Source organism: Sinocyclocheilus rhinocerous, unplaced genomic scaffold, assembly GCF_001515625.1.
Source record: "Sinocyclocheilus rhinocerous isolate Xijiao unplaced genomic scaffold, SAMN03320098_v1.1 scaffold2529, whole genome shotgun sequence".
Classification (NCBI taxonomy): Eukaryota; Metazoa; Chordata; class Actinopteri; order Cypriniformes; family Cyprinidae; genus Sinocyclocheilus; species Sinocyclocheilus rhinocerous.
Genome location: NW_015658742.1, coordinates 163,426 through 183,717, shown reverse-complemented (window position 1 = coordinate 183,717; position 20,292 = coordinate 163,426). Strand labels below are relative to the sequence as shown.

The window sequence follows — 20,292 nt, the reverse complement described above, 5'->3', positions numbered from 1 at the left end:
TTTAAATCTACAAGTATCACTTCGATTTGCCATCATTTATTGCTTTATTTATTATATTAATAATACACTTAATGGAATGTTAAGAATATGACATAAAACATGACATACAATTAATAAGGATATAAAATATTGCCTCTATAAAGGTAAAAAATGCACCTGTAAATAAATTTAAGGGTGCAAATATTGTCCTTTAATAGAAAAAGTGTGACTGCGTTCTAAGTGGAAGAGAGGGGGTACGCAGAAGAATGTTAAATGCCCCAGGGGGTACGCCGCTGTAAAAAGTTTGAGAACCACTGGGTCAGAGGGTAGAAATAGTCACGTAAAAATAAATTATTACTTTGGTACAACCTCAGGAGAAAATTCTCAAATAATGTTTGATATAACCCCATTAAAATTCTTAGAAATGCAGCACAACTTTCTCATAGTTTCTACTGTATGTTATTTGCAATTTTAAAACAAATAATGCTTTTAAGTATTTGTCTAATTTTCCTATTAAAATATAAAAATATATAAGTATATATATATATATATATATATATATATACTTACGCCACTGGATAAAACATTAAAACTATCCTGAATTAGTGTATTAATTTGAAGTATATTTTGTTACTGCACTGCCAGATTGTTTCCCCTTGTTTAATTTATTCATATTTAAAATAAGTCAAATAAAAAATAAAAGATACATCATCTGAAAAGAAGTCTTAATGTAATGTTGCATAAGTAAAAGCATCTTTTTACATTGTTTAACTTAATTTTTAATGGAAAACAAGTAAAAAAAATTTTTTTTTTACTCACTAAGAGGTAATTCCTTGAAGTGTAAAGTCTAATTCTTAAGGTTGTAAGTCCCATTCAGCAAGATGACTGGCCCCAACCCTGGTGGTCATGCTCTACCATGCTAAATCATCTTAAGAGTATCATTTCCACGGTTTAGAATAGTTCAAAGGCATGTGTGAATCTACAGACCTTGTCAGAGATCAGAGATAGAGGCCCCCAACACGCCTCAGGTGACTCCACTGAGCAACCGCCAGAAGGCGTCAATTAAAAAACGTTCATCCATCAAAGAACCTAATCTCAAGTTCGGCCAACACTTCCATTGTAGCAGGGATTCCATACCACTGCTTCAACATAAAAGAAGGCATTAAGGTGTGCTGTGGGACTTCCATACCATTGAGAACACATAAAGAGGGATTTCGAGGTGTGCTATTGCTTACAGTGCAAAGCTAATTGTTCAGCAGCTCTTATTGTGAAGGCTATGCCACAGTGCCTTTGCTTCAATGAGCTAAAATGACGAAAGGGAATAGAATACCATAACAACAAAAACAAAAAAATGGGAAAAACAAAGACAGTACCTTGGTTATCCGGCTTTACGATTTACTGCTTGTTTGCAAATTGTAGTGTTTTCTAACTCAGTGAACAAGGCCGTTTGTAATTGCAGTCTATTTCAACACTATGAAAAGAAAAAAAAATTCTTGTCGCTTTGATGGCAAAGCATAAAATGACAAATCAAAATGCAACCTGAGTTTTTTCGGCAGCAATAAACTGAGCTGGCCGCAGGCGATGTCTATATGAGCCATGGCTGCCCTAATGTCCAAATAGGTTTCATATATTATATAGAGCCCCCCCAGACATCAATTCCTTTTGTTTCCCATGAGGCATTATTCTGCAATTTTTGTCATGTCCCTCAGAGAGTCAAAAACATGCTGCTCTCACTCCATGGCCAAGGCAATCGTCGACAGATCATATTCACTACAAACACACTCTGTTGTCTAAATAAATATGTTATTGGTATAGAAAACACCTTTGTTCCATGGGTATGGAGAAGATTTTCTGAGCGATATCAAGGTATGGCTGCACATTCTGTTTTCTTTGTGTGCTAGGACACAGGAGGATAGGAATCTTGAAGAAATGAAAGACGTTTATCTCTTGCTATCTTCAGCATGCTCTATCACTGTCTTCAATGTGTGGATAACCCAATGAATAAGATAAACGAAACAAAAAATGTAAATCTACAGTCTGAGCCTGTGTAATACACAGGAACAGTGGAAAAACAACCGGACTCACTAGGCTGGGCGCTACATTCCCAAACGCTTTGAATTACAGCAGTGGACTTTGTCAGAAAATTGTGTATAATGGTGGAGTACATGCCTGGCCACATCTTTCAACAAAAGACTAAGAATTGCTGTTTTTATCAGCAATTAAAGCTGACTGAGGTATGAACATGGCCTAAAAATATATGCAGGCTACATTCTGTGCCCTTAAAGCATGCTTTGTCAGTTTTTATACGATTCAGGCTTAGCCAACAAAAATATTGCCAATGTTTAGTCATGCAGCTAGGTATTTTCTGTAGTATGACAGCAGCAGCTATTTTCAAAATAGTATAGCTTCACCAAGCATTTTTCCAGTTATTGCACTTTCTTTCATATATAGAGTTGGTTAAATAAGATTTGTGACACTGATTTGATTCATTTCAGTGGATTAGTGAATCAATTTAAAACTTAGTAAACATGTTTGTGAACTAATTCTTTTTAGTAAATGACTCACTGATCAAATAAATCACAAAATGATTTGAGTCCATGCAGTATTCCTTTTTTCCATCCAAATATTTAGTTAAATGCTGTATTGTGTGCAATTACATAAAGGTTTTTGTATTTTTACATAGCAAAAATGTATATTTTATAACAATGCAGTTTTCTACATTTTGGTAGTAGCTTGTAGTCTAGCAAACTGCTTTTTTTTTTAAAAAAGTACTTTGACTGAAGTGTAGCTTAGCATTATCATCTGTAAACAGGTTTCTAAAACATTCACCATGATTGGTCAGAAAATCAAATATTCAAGCAACAAAATCATGGTTGAGCCAGTGTTGCTACATTTGACTGGTTGGGATGACCAAACAAATAAGTGTTTTAAAATTGCCATTGAGATTTTTAATGTTTTTTACACTTACAGCTCTCTCTGCATAGTAAGGGGGGAAAGGAAAAAATATTCTAAGAATGACACCTTCAACAACTTTTAATCTGGCAATCTAGAAGTAGCTTCATGTACTGAAAGTGATTCCTAGAGAGAAGAGAACCATTGCTGTAGTATCTCAGGAGTGAGAGCATGTACTGCGAGAGACATCAGTGCTCACCTTGAATAGAGATGACGGGGTGCTCTAGGCGGGTACACTCCGGCCTTGTGTGGGGTGCTGGGGTGGGGGAGGGTTCTGTGGGGAGAGGGGGCCTCTGGGATAGTATAGCAGGAAATGGAAGAGTGATGAAACAGAGGATAAGGCCGGGCACAGCCAGGGAAGCCACGGTCCGTGGCAACACTGTCATGGTGATGGAGGCCGACCTCTCCTCTCTTCTAGCTGCCAAGGTGGGCCTCTGGAATGCACCTGTTGAGAGGGGAGAAAAAGATTCATGGTCAACATACTTTTCTACGTTTATTTTTTTTTGCTATTTCTTTAAGGTTTCCATTTTTTGCAGCTCACACACATCTTTACTGTCATATGAGTTGAACAGTTTGGCAATATTGTACTTCTTTATGATTATGTCAAAGTTTTGTTGACTTGACAGCAAATGTGATTTGTCCTTACAACAACAGTTTAAATGTGTATGAACAGAAAGTGGGAAAAGAGTCACACCATAAAAAAAAAAAAACTAATTTTCTATTTGTTTTGAATTACTGATATATAAAAAGCAGGGGGGCTGATTTTCAAAAAAAATGCTGATAAATTACTGTAGGCATTTCTGTAATTCAAACAAAAGGTCATGGGTTCAGTTTGTGTCTGCCAAATACATAAATTACAATGTAAATAAATAAGCATTTCAATGTAATAATGGCAAAAGAGATACAAAGAACATGCCTTAATTCATAACACTGAATTAATACTAAATAAAATATATTTTTAAACAATATTTATGCAAAATAGAACAAAAAACTGAATACAATAAAATCACAAATTTTCTGAAAATGGTCAAATATTTGTATTTTTTTAGCCTGGCTGATTACTAACATGTGCATATTCTAACATCCAAAACTCAAAATTTTCCCCAGCAGAGTTACTCCATAAAAAGCTACTAATATTCCAGTTGCTAACTAATAATATGAGTAATTTAGAAGTTGTGCTGTTCCTGGCTGTTTATTAGCACCTGCGGCATTGCAAAATCCTTCTCAAGCATCCTAACATTTTGTTAAGAGTGGCTGAAGCGCGTTTTTAACAAGGTCCCTGATCTTTTCAGTCCAGCCTGAACAGTTCGTGCAGCACAGTTCAGCCGTGAATGTTTTGTGATTCGGTCACAATGCAATGCAGGCTTTGCAAAGAGATAGAATGATTGAGGCAACTACATTGGACCCCACAGAAAACCCTAACAAAAACATGTAGCACTTCAAAAGCAGCAAGCTAGAACTTTCAGCTTCTGGATAACAACAATTACATAATAACGGTGATGGCTGGTGCAGGGGAACTGGGGTAGGAAGCAGAAGTGGTGGGTGGTGTTGTTAAAAGTTTCTGGCAGTAAGTGGTGGCCCAGCTTGATCAGCATAAAACCCCTTAAGCGCCCTTCCGTCTCCTTCATATGCGGAGGAGTTTTAATATCATGGCTGATCTTATTAGAGGTGAGGCATGACATCTCCATCTCTATTCAGAGCAGCTCCAGTGCAGTCATATTACAACACACAGCAGTTACCTCAATCACTGTACTCAGCTGCCCGTCGATCTCCTCACACACCGCGTCATATGTTAACTTCTCAAATCATAATGTGTCACACTTCAGCGAGCAAGCCTATGGACCTAGGAGACGAAGATTAAATTGAACACCCACATTGCCCTAAGCTAGAATCTAGTATCCTTAAGGAACCCATTAGCAAAAATAAGCCCAATTTTCCTTATGGTCACAAATTCAGAAGGAAAGGTGAATTTTAACTATATCCATTTATTTCACACCTAATATAATGTAATGTAATGTAATACAATACAATACAATACAATACAATATAATCCTATTGTCAGTTTTGGCTGCTCCTGTTAACGGTCGCCACAGTAAATCATTTGCATACTGTCTACACACCGAACAAAACAAGACATTCTAATTTATTGAGATGCACCTGTATATATATTCTTAACCTCACAGCAACTATTGAATGGCTGAAAGATGCTTTATAAAAACCAGCATCTTGTAGTTACAGCATCTACCAGCAGGGGCTAACTGGACTAACCAGCAAAACTTTGACCCCTTGGATTGACCTACTAAAACTTTGTGGTAAACTAGTTAAGAAGCCATTTCAGGGAAATCAGTACACCGGTATTACATGCTGTGGACAAATGCAGTTAAAAGTTGTGCACCACCAACATTAATGCTATTTCTCTGTAGACATGATATATATTAATCTTGTGGCACATAATATTATTTCAGTGTTTAAAAAACAAGAGTGAATTCATGCAATCCACTGAGATGCACCAGGGTCTAATTTACAGTTTCACCATTGGATGAGGCAATCGATAAAAAATTATTAGTTTGGTTATGTTGCAAATTACCATAATGCCTTCTCAATTATCCTTCTCGCAACAGCGGGTAACTAATTAGGCAAATGAACATGGCAACTGGCTTGCTATATAGTCAACCATCTGCATGAGACAGGACTATTCACAACCCATAACATCTCTAGACTGAAAAAGATCACAACAGAGTGAACTAAATTCTTGTTGACTTGTCAAGTTGGTTAAAATCTTAGCAGAGCAACTATCTAGAATACAAACGCTACAGAAAACACACACATCCGTTTTTGCATCCTGTAGCACTTGGGTCAAGACTGTTCATTAGGGGTTATGTAATAAAGTATGGCTGGGTGGGTGTATTGGCACATGTGTAAAAGAAGTGTTTTAACCTAGTTAGTATTCAGGAGAAATGAGAAACAGAACCTTTGATGGCAAAATTGACCTTATGTTAATATTTCAAATGTGTAAGCTCAGAAAGAGATAACGGGGTAATATCATAATCATCCTTGATGAAACCTCCTTAATGTTTTTTAAATAAAAGAGCTTGACTTACTATGTAGATCAGCGGTCGACAAATGTGGGCAGATGTTGATGTCTATGGAGCACATGAATTATAAATAATTTAATTAGGACAAAGATAATATTCCTTAAATAAAATATACTGAATTAATATTTCAAAACATTACATTCACCAATTTTTAGCAGCCCTTTTTTGGCTTTTAAAACAGAATTCAATCTCAAAAATATTTACATATTTATTGCTCTTGCCAATCACATGTACATACTAACGTTCAGAAGAGGTAACGTAATGGGGAAATATCATAAATAATTATCCTTGATAAAGCAAAAAACTTTGTAGTCAACCATACAGGTTTTGTAATGCTGATGTTGGTAGGGCAGATAAATTGTGAATCATTTTGAGATAATGAGAGATAGATAATATTCCTTAATTAAGAATAAATATACTGAATTAATCTAACAAAAAAGTTACCATTTATTAGCATTTTTACACAAAATTTTGTCAAAATTCACAAAATCACACTTAATTCATTCTCAAAAACAGCGATGGCTATTTGTGTTATTCAGTAAAGTAATAAGGAAGAAGAATGGATATCATTTCTAAACGGCAGAAGGAGGAAAAACGAAATAAAATACACATTTCCTATGATGCCATTATCACAAACTAGAAAAAGTGCATCCTTTCATTTTGACTGAATCAAGAACATGTTTGTCCCCCATTATGCTAGAGCAACACCAATTTATGAAGAGACATCTATTCAGGGAGGTCATGTACACACTTCTGGCTTGGGATCTGAAATTTGTGGCTGGGGATCTGTGTGCTTTACTCAGCTGGTTGCTGAAGTGCTGCTGTGACGGGAAAGAGGTCAGTCTGAACCAGCTACATTAAGCCCAAGAGACAAGGGAAGAAAACAACATAAAAAGCAAATCCATAAACGCAAGCAAGCACATGTGAAGTTCAAAAGCAGTTGTTAACAACTTGCATCCCAGTGAGTCAACAGCTGTGAGCTAATTAGTCCCAATGCCAAATAGCGAAGGCGTTAAGGATCTACACAGACGTGCCCGAGCACAAGCGCCACCTACACTAACAAATTAAGGCTCAAAACAGCTGGTGGCACTTCTAAACTGGCCTTAGAGAGTGGGCCGAGCTGGCAGCACTTCTGAATGTGGTGTGCTCACCAAAGTGGTAGAAGAAAGATCAAGCCAAAGAAAGCACTCAAGACTCCTTCCCTCTGGGATACTTGCAAAACGGCCCATTGCACTTTATGGCTGTCTAGCTATTTTAGTGCGTGGGAAAAGAAAATACCCATCTGGGACACTTCGATAGATTTCACAGGAGTAGTGGACAATCTGAGTGGATGGTCAATTATTCGTGGACCGTGTGCACTTGGCTTAAGGAACTTCCCTTGATTAGACTAATGAATGCACACGCAGTGCTTCTGTCAATAGCACCTAGATCAACCGGGATAACATGCGCCCAGCAGGCTCCCCAGGCCCCTAGCATATTTCCATGGAAACAGACCCGACTAATGAACACGTTGTTAACGCCATCGAACAATTGCGAAAGACGGCGCAGGTTTGTTCGCCACCTTACAGGCATGAGAGACAAGAGAGCAGGTATAGCCAAAGAGCAAACACGATCTCTCCTAATGAGCGCCGCTTCTTCATTTAACACCTCATCAAATGACAGTGATGTCAGACGGGGCCATCAAGATCTGTCAGCAAGAGGGAATCGCACTGAGCCTGGTGCCTGGATCATCAACAGCAGTTTCTCATGTGCCTCCTGGGCTGCCCATCTGACAGTAAGATGAACAACAGAACATAATCAGCTCTGAGCACACGCAGAGTAGTTACACTGAGCTGTTGCTCAAGACCAAACCTATTGAAAACCACCATCAATTATTAAATCATCAATTTAAATATTATAAATGTATTACTATTAAACAGTCTGGGGTCATACTTAATGCATCTTTGCTAAATACTTTTGTTCAGCATGGATGCATGAAGTTGATCAAAAGTGACAGGAAAGTAATTTATAAAGTTACCAAAAAAATCTATATTTAAAATAAATCCTGTTTTGAACTTTTTATTCTTCAAAGAATCCTGAAAAACTCATTTGTATCAGTTTTCAAAAAATATTAAGCAACACAACCATTTTCAACATTGACAATATAAGAAATATTTTTGAGCACAAAATCAACATATAAGAATTATTTCTGAAGGATCATGTGACTTCAACTTCAACTTTATTTATAAAGCACTTTCAAGACCACGATGTGGAGACCAAAGTGCTGTGCAGGAAGACTAAATAAAAATATAAGAATAAAATCAAACATAAAACATATATCACACAACAACAAAGAACAAATTACTAAACATTTTCAAATGCTAATGAAAACAAATGAGTTTTAAGCACACTCTGAAATACATGTGACACTGAAGACTGAAGAATTTAATAATATTTTGCAATATTACAGATTTTACTGCATTTTTGAACAAATGAATGCAGCTAGGCTTCTTTTGAAAACGTTAAAAAAATTCCAGCGATCCCAAACAATAATCTATGTATGTATGTATGTACATTAAATGTAATTAATATATTAATTTTAAAAATATTAAAAATACTAAAAAAAACTTTAGCTAATGAAGGAAATATTTCTGGGCTGATAGTATGTGCAGGGGTCTAGAGTTTAAATTCATTGTCATTTTCCATTTGTTCTGAAATAATAATAATAAAAAATGGATATTTCTTTTTCATGAAGGGGACTACAGATTGAAATATTAATGCTACTTGCATCACACAAAGGACGGTTTGTGGATTACTTGTTTTTATTGCGGAATTTGGTGTAAAAAAAACATTGAATTAAATATAATGGCTGTTGCTGGTATTGCTGTGCTTCCTTAGAATCATTCCCTACCATTCATGCCATTAACTTTCATGTGCACTGACAAATAATTGGATGACATCAGTCTATGGCAGAAAGAATGCAGAATGAACCTGGAAACAAGACTTTAAATCATGTAAAATCACTGTGATGCAACAAGTATCTAAGGAGAGCAATAAAAAGGACATAGGCTAGTGCATTCTAGCATTCCCTTCCATTGGTCCCAAATAAAAAAAAAATAGGTTTATGAATTACTTTATTTCCACTCTTCCTCCTGTCAGCACAGAGCTCCTATTGCACCATCTTTTGGCCTGTGAGCAGGTCATAAGCTTGGTTAGCTGCATGGGTCATATTCTTCCAAAAATGTATCCAATAAGTACATATCGATCCCTCCAAAAGTCAAACTTAAAAGGTGAGTCTTCCACATTACACGGGCTGTTGGGCTGCCAGCTGTGTTGATCTCTCTGGCTGTAAGTCATATGGCTTTGGCAGCAGTAAACCCTCAACCACCCCTGTGCTAAAACCTCTCCTCACAGCACGAGGCCTCCCATAGCCTAATCACACAACTTTCTGCACTTCCTAACTTGAAATTCAACAAAAAAATTGTTTATATTTTAAAAACCATGTGCTACTGCCTATATTTAGTTGATACAGAAAAATAAATAGTTTAAAAATGCAATGTACGTCATGTCATTTGATTGTTTTCTTCTTTTGTTTAGAAATTGAAAGCTAAAATAGCTTTATAGCTATATTTTGATGGGATAGGCCACATTCAAGCCATTTTAAAATATATACACATATTTAATGTACTGTATTAATATTAATCACATTAACATATATGCATTTATTAATTGTATTGTTTCAATGCAACAATGCATTACAATTATAAAAATTCATTATATACTAGTTATTTAATTTTATTAATCACAATTTCATCACTAATTCCATACTGATGCAGCAAGTAGCAATGCTGTTTAGCAACCGTAAACAAATAAACACTTGTCCCAGTCTTGCTAGGTACTTTACAACAGATGGGGAGAAAAAAAAATCAAAATGTTAGCAGTAATTTAGGTGAAGCCATGTCTCATGTCTCCTCAACCGTAAACAAATAAACACTTGTCCCAGTCTTGCTAGGTACTTTACAACAGATGGGGAGAAAAAAAAAATCTAAATGTTAGCAGTAATTTAGGTGAAGCCATGTCTCATGTCTCCTCCAGTAATTTCTGCAAGTCCAGGCAAAATTGATTACCTCTTATAATATTCTCCAGGTTTAGCATCTTGTGTGCACTCATAAGTCCTCATAAATACTAAATGTATGAGAAATCAGTCATTTAGGTGGTGCATTAGGCTGAGGTTGCCTTGCCATTAGCTCCAACACCGCAGGAATGCTGATGAGGGCCAGTAGAGCACACAAAGCTATTTAGGCACCCACCAGCTCAGATCCTGGGAGGTCTGGGAGAAACACCTGTTTCTCAATTAGAATAAATATACAAAAAGAGATCTACAAAGTAAATGGCACACTGTCAGCTCATTGTCTCTAAATGAAATGGGTTTCTGGGAAGACAAATACAATTGTAAGTGTTTCACACTTGTCATTTTCCCTTTACATCATTTTTAAGGTTCAATTGAAGGGAAGTGGAAAACAAATGAAAAAACATTCACAGTTTAAACACTTATTATGTTTGTGGAAGTGTTAAATAAAATCTCTTTTGGGGATTCAGTGGAGTCAAATCACATATAACGCCATCTCTAATGTCCTGTTTACACCTGGTATGCATTTGGACGATTGGATCACAGGTAGATGAGGGAGATACATTTCCGTTTACAACTGTTTTTTATCTGTCTCTTTTGTCCACTTTCATGATGTCTTTGAGGGGAGGGTTTATGGTGTATTTATGGGCTACGGGATATTTTTCGATCTAATACTGCAAAATAAGCTTGCACAATTTACATGAGAATGCAAAAGGAGACCATGGAAAATGATACGGAGAGCAGCAGCTTTCATTTGTACTCTGATAGATGTGGGTTGTGTTACAGTTAGTACTGGTAAGAAAACGCTGTGCTTTTTGTGACGTTTCACCTTCGAACATTATGATTTTGGATGGCAAAGTTTAAATCGACTCTGGGTAGTGTGCTTCAACAACACATCCCGTAATGTTTAAGAATTAGGTTAGTAGGCAGAGAGGAGGTGGTTTTTGTGGCTGTTTGAATGCGTTTTCGAATATGTCTGGAAGTGGTCGAAAGCGGACAAGCTCAAAGCGTTTCAGACCCCATTTACACCTGTATTTACCGTCATCCACCTGTGATCAACAAAAGCGCATCTTAATACTAAATGTAAACCAGTGGTGTGCAGTGGTGTTTTGAAATGAGGAGTCCTCACAGTTTTTCTTCTTTTTTTTCCCCAATCAAATGTAAATGCATGTCCCAGTCACATTTTCTTGGTTAAATAAACACTACTTACTCTATCAGAAAAAAAACTATTTTATATTGTTACATTAACAATGTAATCAATATTAAATTTATTAAATCCAACTATGAATCAAGTTAGTGTTTTTAAGCATTTTATATTTATTCCAAAATACTAACTCAAGGCAGTAACAACTTAAACAATAAATTATATTTATGTTCAGCTTTTCTTTTTAATAGTTAACTTTTAACCATCTTTGAATTTTTTTCGGATCATCAGTCACCAAAGCTTGGTAAATATTGGTCACAGACACAGTTTTACATTAGATTACACCAAGCTAAAATAATCTCCCTACAGACTATGTTTTCAGGTCATTTCCAGTCTTTTTTTGACATACCAAAGTGGTTATATCTGTGAGTGTGTGAGTTGTTTACTTACCTTTTTTAATTAGTCTTTTCCATTAATGACATTATATTGCTTATTCAGACTGATTTGTGAACACAGAACACACAGGATAACCAGTCACTGCCAATCATCATAACCAGTCATATCCAATCATATTGCGATGGAGGCATTGCCTCATCTTACGTGACTTTCCCGCATTCATTCTCAATTACACCCCACCAAACTCAAGGCATGCTTTAGGGGGTCTGTTAAAACTCAATGGGCTCAGGGAAGGCAAGAGAGATGTGGACTCCCACTGTAACTTTACCTGCTGGTGTCATTGTTGAACAAAGTTTCTTTAGAAAAACGAGTGATGTAAAAACTTTTTAATTATATATTTTGTAATATTTGTGTTATTTTTGTAGTACAAATTTTTTTCTCATCTAATGTTTTTGAGTAGGCACTGCCTCTCTTGCCTCCTTGGAAGAAATGCCCCTAATGTAAACAGGGCCTAAAAAGGCTAACCATCAGCTCAGCTTCAAAAATTGCATCTCAGTTCACCCCATTCCCCAGAACTAGGCTCAGGTCAGTCAGGGTTACATTGAGCATGTCTAATTCTTCAAAGCCTAAGTCACACCAAATCTCTTTAATGCCTGCTCCAGTATGCCCTACCAGAGCCATTAGAAGGACAAAGGGGGCCCTGAAGGCAGGGGAATGGAGGTCTGCACGGTTAATGAAGGAATGACTGAATTCAGAGCGAAATGGAAAAGAGCTTCATAAAGGAACCTTTTGGTACGAGGGTGAGGGGTGGGTCACGGCAATCACAGAGCAAAGTCACTCGTCTCACGGTAAAAATGCCGGGAGGCCGTACTCCTCGCTAGCCTTACGAACGGCACAGAAAGGATAATCAGACTTGGTCGATAGGCCGATACTTCAGGCGTGTCCTGGAATGTATCTGATAACGCATCAAAGTTCCATTCATGGAAAAGGACACATCAGAAAGAGTTTTCATGGCTTTGGGGCAGGTTGGCATCTGTAACGATGCAATTTCACACCTATCTGGGATTCTCGCACAAAGAGCCAAGCTACTGTTGAGAGCGTAGGTAGGTGTTTGGAGAGCGTATCAGCTTTTTTGACTGAATCTCTGAGCTTTTACATGTGTAGGAGTAGTACTTCAGAAACAACGCACTAAAGCTTGTTGGCCGCGTGTCAACGTGCGCACGACAAAATTAGGTTGCAACAATGGCAGAATACGGAGTTCGCAACTTTACGTGAGAGCTCCATCCAAGTTCTAACAAGGGTCTTGACCATCCAGCTGAGTGGCTCTTTTTCGTTGTTGTGGCTCCAGATACAAAGTCATACACACACACACACACACGCATATACACAACACACATCATTTGTCATAGCTGTGAGACAGTTCCATTTGGTGTGGGCCAATTGGGCTAGTGGTGTCTGGCAGAGTGAGAGTGTAATCTGCACAAGCTGAGGAGAGCAGCGAAGCGACGCTGGTCGTGATCAGCTCAGCCATTTCGCCCCTGAAGTGCCTCTTCAAAAGAGCCTGAAAAGAGCAAAACCTCAACAGTCCTCAGCGCACCAAAAACTCCATTAAAAGCACAGCTTGATTGCAAGTGCCAGCATTTAATTTCAAACTCCAATGCTGACTGAATGCAAAAAGGTGTTTATCAAGTTATTGTATCGGTTTGTGACAGACCAGATTAAGGAAAGACACAATAGACTTCGGCAGGTTTTGTTTGCTCACTGCTTGACGGAAGGGTCATGGAGGATGTTGATTAAGAAAAGAAGTACCTTACATTAAGTAAGCAATTACGGGGTACCTATCGCCTCTCAAGGGTGGAATCAAGCCTGTTCATATGAGGTCTTCTGCATTTGACGTACGTTAGGTTATGAATGTAATTTAGCAAGTCTGTGGTGACAATCTCTTTAGTTTTCAGATGGAACGCAGGCCAGAAGATCACAGAACCCAATCTAATGCACAGCATTCACCTCAATTTACAAAAGTAGCCACTTTACGGCAGGAAGTTCACTCACATAATCACACCGAGCTACAGGCTAAAAGTAATCTTTACTTTCAGAAGGAAAGCAAATTAGGACAATTTTTCACCAAATAAGCCTCCAAAACAGTGTTTATTGGTTGATATGCTAGTCTAAAGTTCAGAGGGATATTATTTTGTAACCAGGTGCTACACAAGTTTTAAATTGAAAAACAAAAGCTACATGACATGACACATTATGCATTAAATATTACTATCTTTGATAGCATTATTTTGGACCAATGAGATTTTACTGTGGGCGGAGCTACTCACCAAAATACAACAGAAATAAAAATAAGCAAAATGCCTTTGCTAGTGCACATCGCTAGTAAAGGTTGGTTAGGAAAAAATTCAAAGTAACACACACACAAAAAAAAATCTTGAAAAATTACATCATGCAGTTTTAAAATGACAGAGGGTTTGGAACATGAGGGTTAGTAAATTATAAGTGAGATCAAAGACTATAGAATACCCAAGACGTGTCACTCCTATAGTTTTGAATGGAGAAATATGCAACGCTCAATATGGCCGCTCTATCAAACGAAGCCCTGCCTTCTGAGCAAAAGAGCCAATCGCTAATGGGTAAAGTCAGTGCGTCACTGTAGCTGCCGTTACGTTCATAATCGGCAATGAATCGCCTGCGATTTTGAACGCGATATTGCGTAGCTTGTCAATGAACTACGGCTCTGTGTAGTAAATGCCACTCCATCTGAAAGCACCTGCTGGAGATTTACTACTAATCACAGAACCGGCTTTACTGACGAGATGCGCATGAAAATCGCATTCGATTATTTGCACAGCCCTACTTAGAAATAAGCTTTTTTTAACGCTATTTGAGCAAAAGAAACAACATTTTTGATACAGTTGTTGTCAGATTTCATTGGTGATTTCAAATATTAAATTTAATCGTAAGCTTGGCGACCAGTTTTGGAGAATTTGATGTTTCCCCATTCAAAGAGATAGGAGCTGCACTCGCATGCCAAAGAGGCGTTTCAAAGATGGCCGCCGAGTGACATGACTTGCCTTAAAGGGACTTTGGTGAAATATTTAAAATAAAAAAAACTGCATAACTGAACATGTATGCACAAATAAAATACATAAACCAGGTTTAGAACCTTTACATACCCCCTCATACAACCAATCCTGGTTTCTTTCGCTCTGGCTACCCACGCTGGAGATCCGTGTGGGTGGTCAAACCCAATCTGAGAAGGCGGCAAAAGGGCCATCCTCCAATCTGAACTTGTGTCAGCCTATATCATGTCCTCACAGTCTAGCCACGTCCAGCCATATTCAGTAACGCACCTTTCTCCAATTGCCCACCAGCCTGTAATACTGTATGTGTCTATCACAGATAGCCTGGGGTTACACATCATCTCAACTCTCTATGCTCACTGACATGATCAGATTGCATACGGAGCTCACGTCAACTCTTTGTAGTTCAAGGTATGTTATGTTAGATGGTGATTCATTGGTTCAGTATTCAATAGGCTGAAAGAGGTCTGGAACTGAACCACTGATTTCAAAGCTTGAGAAATGTGATAGGTGAGATGTTAAGTCACCTCCTCTCCAGAAATCACCTCACACCTGCCATATACATGTACAACAATGCAAAAAATATTTTTTTAAATAAATATTTTTGTCTTATTTTTCAGTGACAACATCCATTGGTATATTCTTAAACATAAACCTACTAACTTTAGATTTAAACATTTAATGCTAATGAGGTAAGGGGAAAAAAATCAAGATACACTGCTGGCCAAAAGTTTTTTAAAGAAGTCTCTTACACTCACCAAGTCTGGATGGTCTAAAAAGTAATAGTGTGCAATATTATTACAATCTAAAATATTGTTTCTATTTTAATATATTTTGAAAATTAATATTCCATCCTGTGATGGAAAAGCTGCATTTTCAGCAGCCATTGCTCCAGTCTTCAGTGTCACATGGTCCATCAGAAATCATTCTAATATGCTCATTTGTTGATGAATAAATATATTATCAATGTTGAAAAATATTTTACAATATTATTGTATATTTATTTAATCAAATAAATGTAGCCTTGGTGAGGCAAGGCAAGCTTATTTATATAGCACATTTCATACACAAAAGGTAATTCAAAGTAATTTACATAAAAAGGAATTAAAATAATAATAGATGCATAAGAAATAACAATAGAGAATAAAAATTATTAAAATTATAAAAAAGACGATACATAAAGGATTGTGTGTAATGTATGGTTTCTGAAACAAGTCTTACTAATACATTCGGTTTTACATAAGAGAGTTTTAAGAGTGTTTAATTTATTAAAATGAAAAACCTGACAAAAACACTGATGAAGAAAACTGTTGTAAAAATTGACTGTGATGATGTCTCAATGTCTTGCTGGCACTTTTAAGCTATTAGAGCTGAACGAACCGTGTTTGTGAGATAATATAGAGGGGAGTAGATAATATTTCTTTTTTGGCCTTTTGGACTCTCTTTTGGACAGACGACAAGATTTTGGGGAATGGGATCAGGAAACAGCATGAGCCAGCTCATGCGCTAACCACCCGGCTACAGCTCCTACAGCTAGGACTTCTAAAACTATAATAACAGAGATAAAATAATGAGGAAAAAAGGACAGAATCAGTGATGCAAGGAAACATAGTTCCTTCTTATACGCATACAGAGACATTAACTCGCTGGGTGGGATGAGGAGGCGGCCTTTCCGTTCCACCACAAAAATTATCCGTAAAATTGTGTGACTGTATTCCCCTGAGTGTGCTGGAAGTCTTTCAAAAAATTATTTACATAATGCATTAAACGCCTGCAGGAATCTAAAAGGATATTGCTGTAATTTCCACCTATTTTTAAAGGAACAGTTAACTCAAAAATGAAAATGTATTCAAAATTCATTTAAAAGTCATTTATTCACACTAATGACTTATTTTCATCAAAAGGTGAATTTTTGAAGCATATCCTGAGCAATATAATAAAAGTGATTTAAGTGAATGACAAAAAGAACTCTAAAAGTATCATAAAAGTGGTTTGTAATGATCATGCATTATATTTCAATGTAGTCTAAAGTCATACAATAAATTTGCAAGAGGAACAACCTAAAATTTGTCATTTGTCACTAAAACAAAACTAGTTTTTTTATTCTTTTGCATTCTTTTTGAAGCATGAAAGATCAATTTATTGTAATTTCAGCGAAAAGAATGACCCGCTTCATTCTTTAAAATCTCTTCTTTTGTGTTTTACGGAAGAAAGTCAGTCAGGTTAGGCATGACATGAGTGAGCAAATAATGACAGAATTTACATTTTTGGTTGAACTATCCCTTTAAGAGCATGAAGTGAACCGCAGTATTGGATACTAGAAAGGTGTTATAAATCACAAGATGATAATAGTGCAGTAGTGATGACCTCTAGAGTCAGAGTTCAGGGGGCAGAGAAACATCTGCAGCTTTTTCCAGGGACAATGAAATGATGGAGAGGGATGTGCGTCAGCATAAAAGCCAGGGCTGGGACTTCTGATGTGCTTGCACAAAAGTGCCATCCTCCGCTCCACACCGGCGTATCTATTAATAAAGTGCAACTCCTTAGCAAAGTGACTTGGGTCAAGAGGTCAGAAACTGATGGCTGCGGCACAGAGTAAGATGAGACCATCTCACAGCTTCGAGGACAAAACAGAGCTAAAAAATAAAAGAGACAAAAGCTTTTAGTGGTCTATTATAAACCCTGATTAAAGAAGAATGTTTATTCTATGCTGCCGCTCTGTTGAAAGTGCCATAAATTTCACACAATCTCTCTGACCCTTTCATGCCTTTGGTTGTTGTAACTTGTTTAAAGTTCATTTAAAGTAGCAAAACCCATTACTACATGAGCCTGTTAGTGTAAAGTGGCATTCTGCAGCAACTGAACCCATTTCTACAGCATCAGTGTTGACAATTTACTCGATTTAACTGCCATCACAATAACAACACATTTAACTCGTCAGAAACTAAACAAATCCTGACAGCAACCCTGGACAATTTAATTGATAATTAAATTGATTGCAAGTGACTTTAAAAGAGATCTAGCCAACAGTGCATTGATACAATGTCCACTAGAGTAGAGTAGAGTACAGTCACACACCAGGACACAACAGTCCTCACAAGCATACAACAACATACTGTACACAACAGCAATGCTCAAAATCATAGCCCAGTTGTGGCAAAAATGGGTTACAATTTATGCACTACTAAATATCTTAACAGCATTAAACTCAGCTGAAACATAACTCTATTTATAATCAAAATATTTATGGAATAAAGTAAATTGTGAATCACCTAGTCTCACTACCCACTATGACAGTCAGGATTCTAATAGTGTGTTATTAATTTACATATGTAAATATACTAATCATGTTATTTCACGATTATTTATGTATCGTAATTCAATTGAAAGGCCAAAGAAATGTAAAACATCAACCACAAGATATAAATGAATTGCTGTTTACAACATTGGAGGCTTCTTATTGATTACATTAAGGTCATATTAATCAACTCCACTCTCAAATTATGATGATAAAGGTCACATTATTTGACTATTTACTTACAACCTATTATAAGCTTTGCCTTAAAGGAACAGTTCACCCAAAAATCATCATTTACTTGTGTCGTTCAAAACCCACAAAAGAAGATATTTTGAAGAAAGTTGATAATCAAACTGACATTCATTTTAATGTTCGTTCATACCTTTGAAGTCAATGGAAATCGAAATTGTTGAGTCTCCAGCATTTTTCAAAATATTTTATGTTCCACAAATGAAAGAAATGCATACAAGTTTGGAAATACACAAGGGTGAATAAATGATTAAAATGTTAATTTCTGGGTGGACTATACCGTTACGTACAAAAGAAACATCCAAATTAATAACAGTTAGCTACAAACTCTATAAGTCTCTAGTGTTAAATTTGGTAACGCTTTATTTTGATACTACACTTTATAGACATTCTGCTAAAAGTAAGTAACTTTGCAACTACATGTCAACTAGCAGTCATTACAGTATTAGTAGACTGTCTGCTTAATATCTTCTAACACTTTATTTTGATGGGTCCACAACATACAACATATGAGAAACTTTGCAAGTATATGTCAACTTATTCTACTAACCCTAAACCTAACCGTCTACTCAGAGTTAGTAGACATGTAGTTGCAAATTAATGAGAATTAGTTGACATGTAGTTGCAAAGTTACTTATAGTTAGTAGAATGTCTAAAGTGGAATATCAAAATAAAGCGTTACCAAATTTAACACTAGAGACTTATAGAGTTTGTAGCTAACTGTTATTAATTTGGATGTTTCTTTTGTACGTAACGGTATAGTCCACCCAGAAATGAACATTTTAATCATTTATTCACCCTTGTGTATTTCCAAACTTGTATGCATTTCTTTCATTTGTGGAACATAAAATATTTTGAAAAATGTTGGAGACTCAACAATTTCGATTTCCATTGACTTTACATCCCAATCCCAAAAAGACTGATGCAACCATGCTCTTTTGCCCCCACCAAGATCATTAACATAATGTTCTTTTTAGCAGCATCATATGACCCCTTTAAGAGGCAAAACATGCTTAGTCAACCAGCTTGACCAAAAATGCTGGTCACATTAAAGTTTAGCACCAAACTGGCTTAAACCAGCCTGGATCTTCATTTAAATGCAAGCAGACTCATTCTGTCTAAATGGCTATTTCAAAAAACAATCATGTGCTCCTTGTTGAATGCAATTGCTTCCTTGTTTCCGTCAATGTTCCGCTTCAAGTAGCATGCACACGTGTCTCGTAACTTATCTGACTGTTTATAGCTAATTATCTGAGGACGCTGAAGGTGAGAAGCAATAACGGATTTAGCGCCACCCTGACAGTCCAGGTTCTGTGGGTTATTAATAAGACACCACCGCAATCCTGATCCCATCAGCTGGAGGTGGACCGGGCATTCGCGTCTGCGGGGGAATTAGAACCCCTTCTGTCAGCCTGGGGTCACCAGAACGCGAAGGGCCAGACTGAATTCAATCAGGAACCCTGTCTAAATCACTCCAACACAAACAAACACACACACACATAAAACACCTTTCACTATCAATAAATCGGTAGCAGCAAACAAACAATACTAAGAAATATCTTGTAATGTGGACCCTAAGCCACCACAGTGCTCTTGTAATCAATCCTCCCAAGAATCTGGAAGTTCTCCCATTGATGTTTTTGGGATAAATAGCTTGAGGCACCAATAAATAAATCCTCAAAAAGCCCTCCATGCAGGTCATCTCCAGATAGAGTAACCTATGGGCTAATAGATGTGACAAAGCAGTATGAAGTGATGCTTCAGTCTGGAGCTAATGGATGCGTCTTAGTCTGGCGTTTCAATCTTGCAGTGAGGTTTTATCACAGGTGGAGACTGACAATCACAAAAATACAGGTACTTATACATCCTGTGCACGCTTCTAAGACATTATATGGCAGTACTTGAGTCTGTATGTGTGCGAATGGGCGTCTCGCCTCTGGCTCTAGTGGCTGGATGGGCTTTTATTGCCTGGAGGTTTCCTGAGA

The 20,292-nt window shown here is 37.0% G+C and overlaps 1 protein-coding gene across 1 annotated transcript in view; it reads right to left on the bottom strand.

The window, feature by feature from the left end:
- Positions 1-20,292, bottom strand: part of LOC107722872 (semaphorin-5B) — a 142,856-nt gene that overhangs the window by 75,509 nt on the left and 47,055 nt on the right. Inside the window, exon 3 of the mRNA XM_016531366.1 lies at positions 3,131-3,376. Within this exon, the coding sequence (XP_016386852.1) occupies positions 3,131-3,317 (187 nt within the window). The 5' untranslated portion in view covers positions 3,318-3,376. The remainder of the gene's footprint in view (positions 1-3,130; positions 3,377-20,292) is intronic.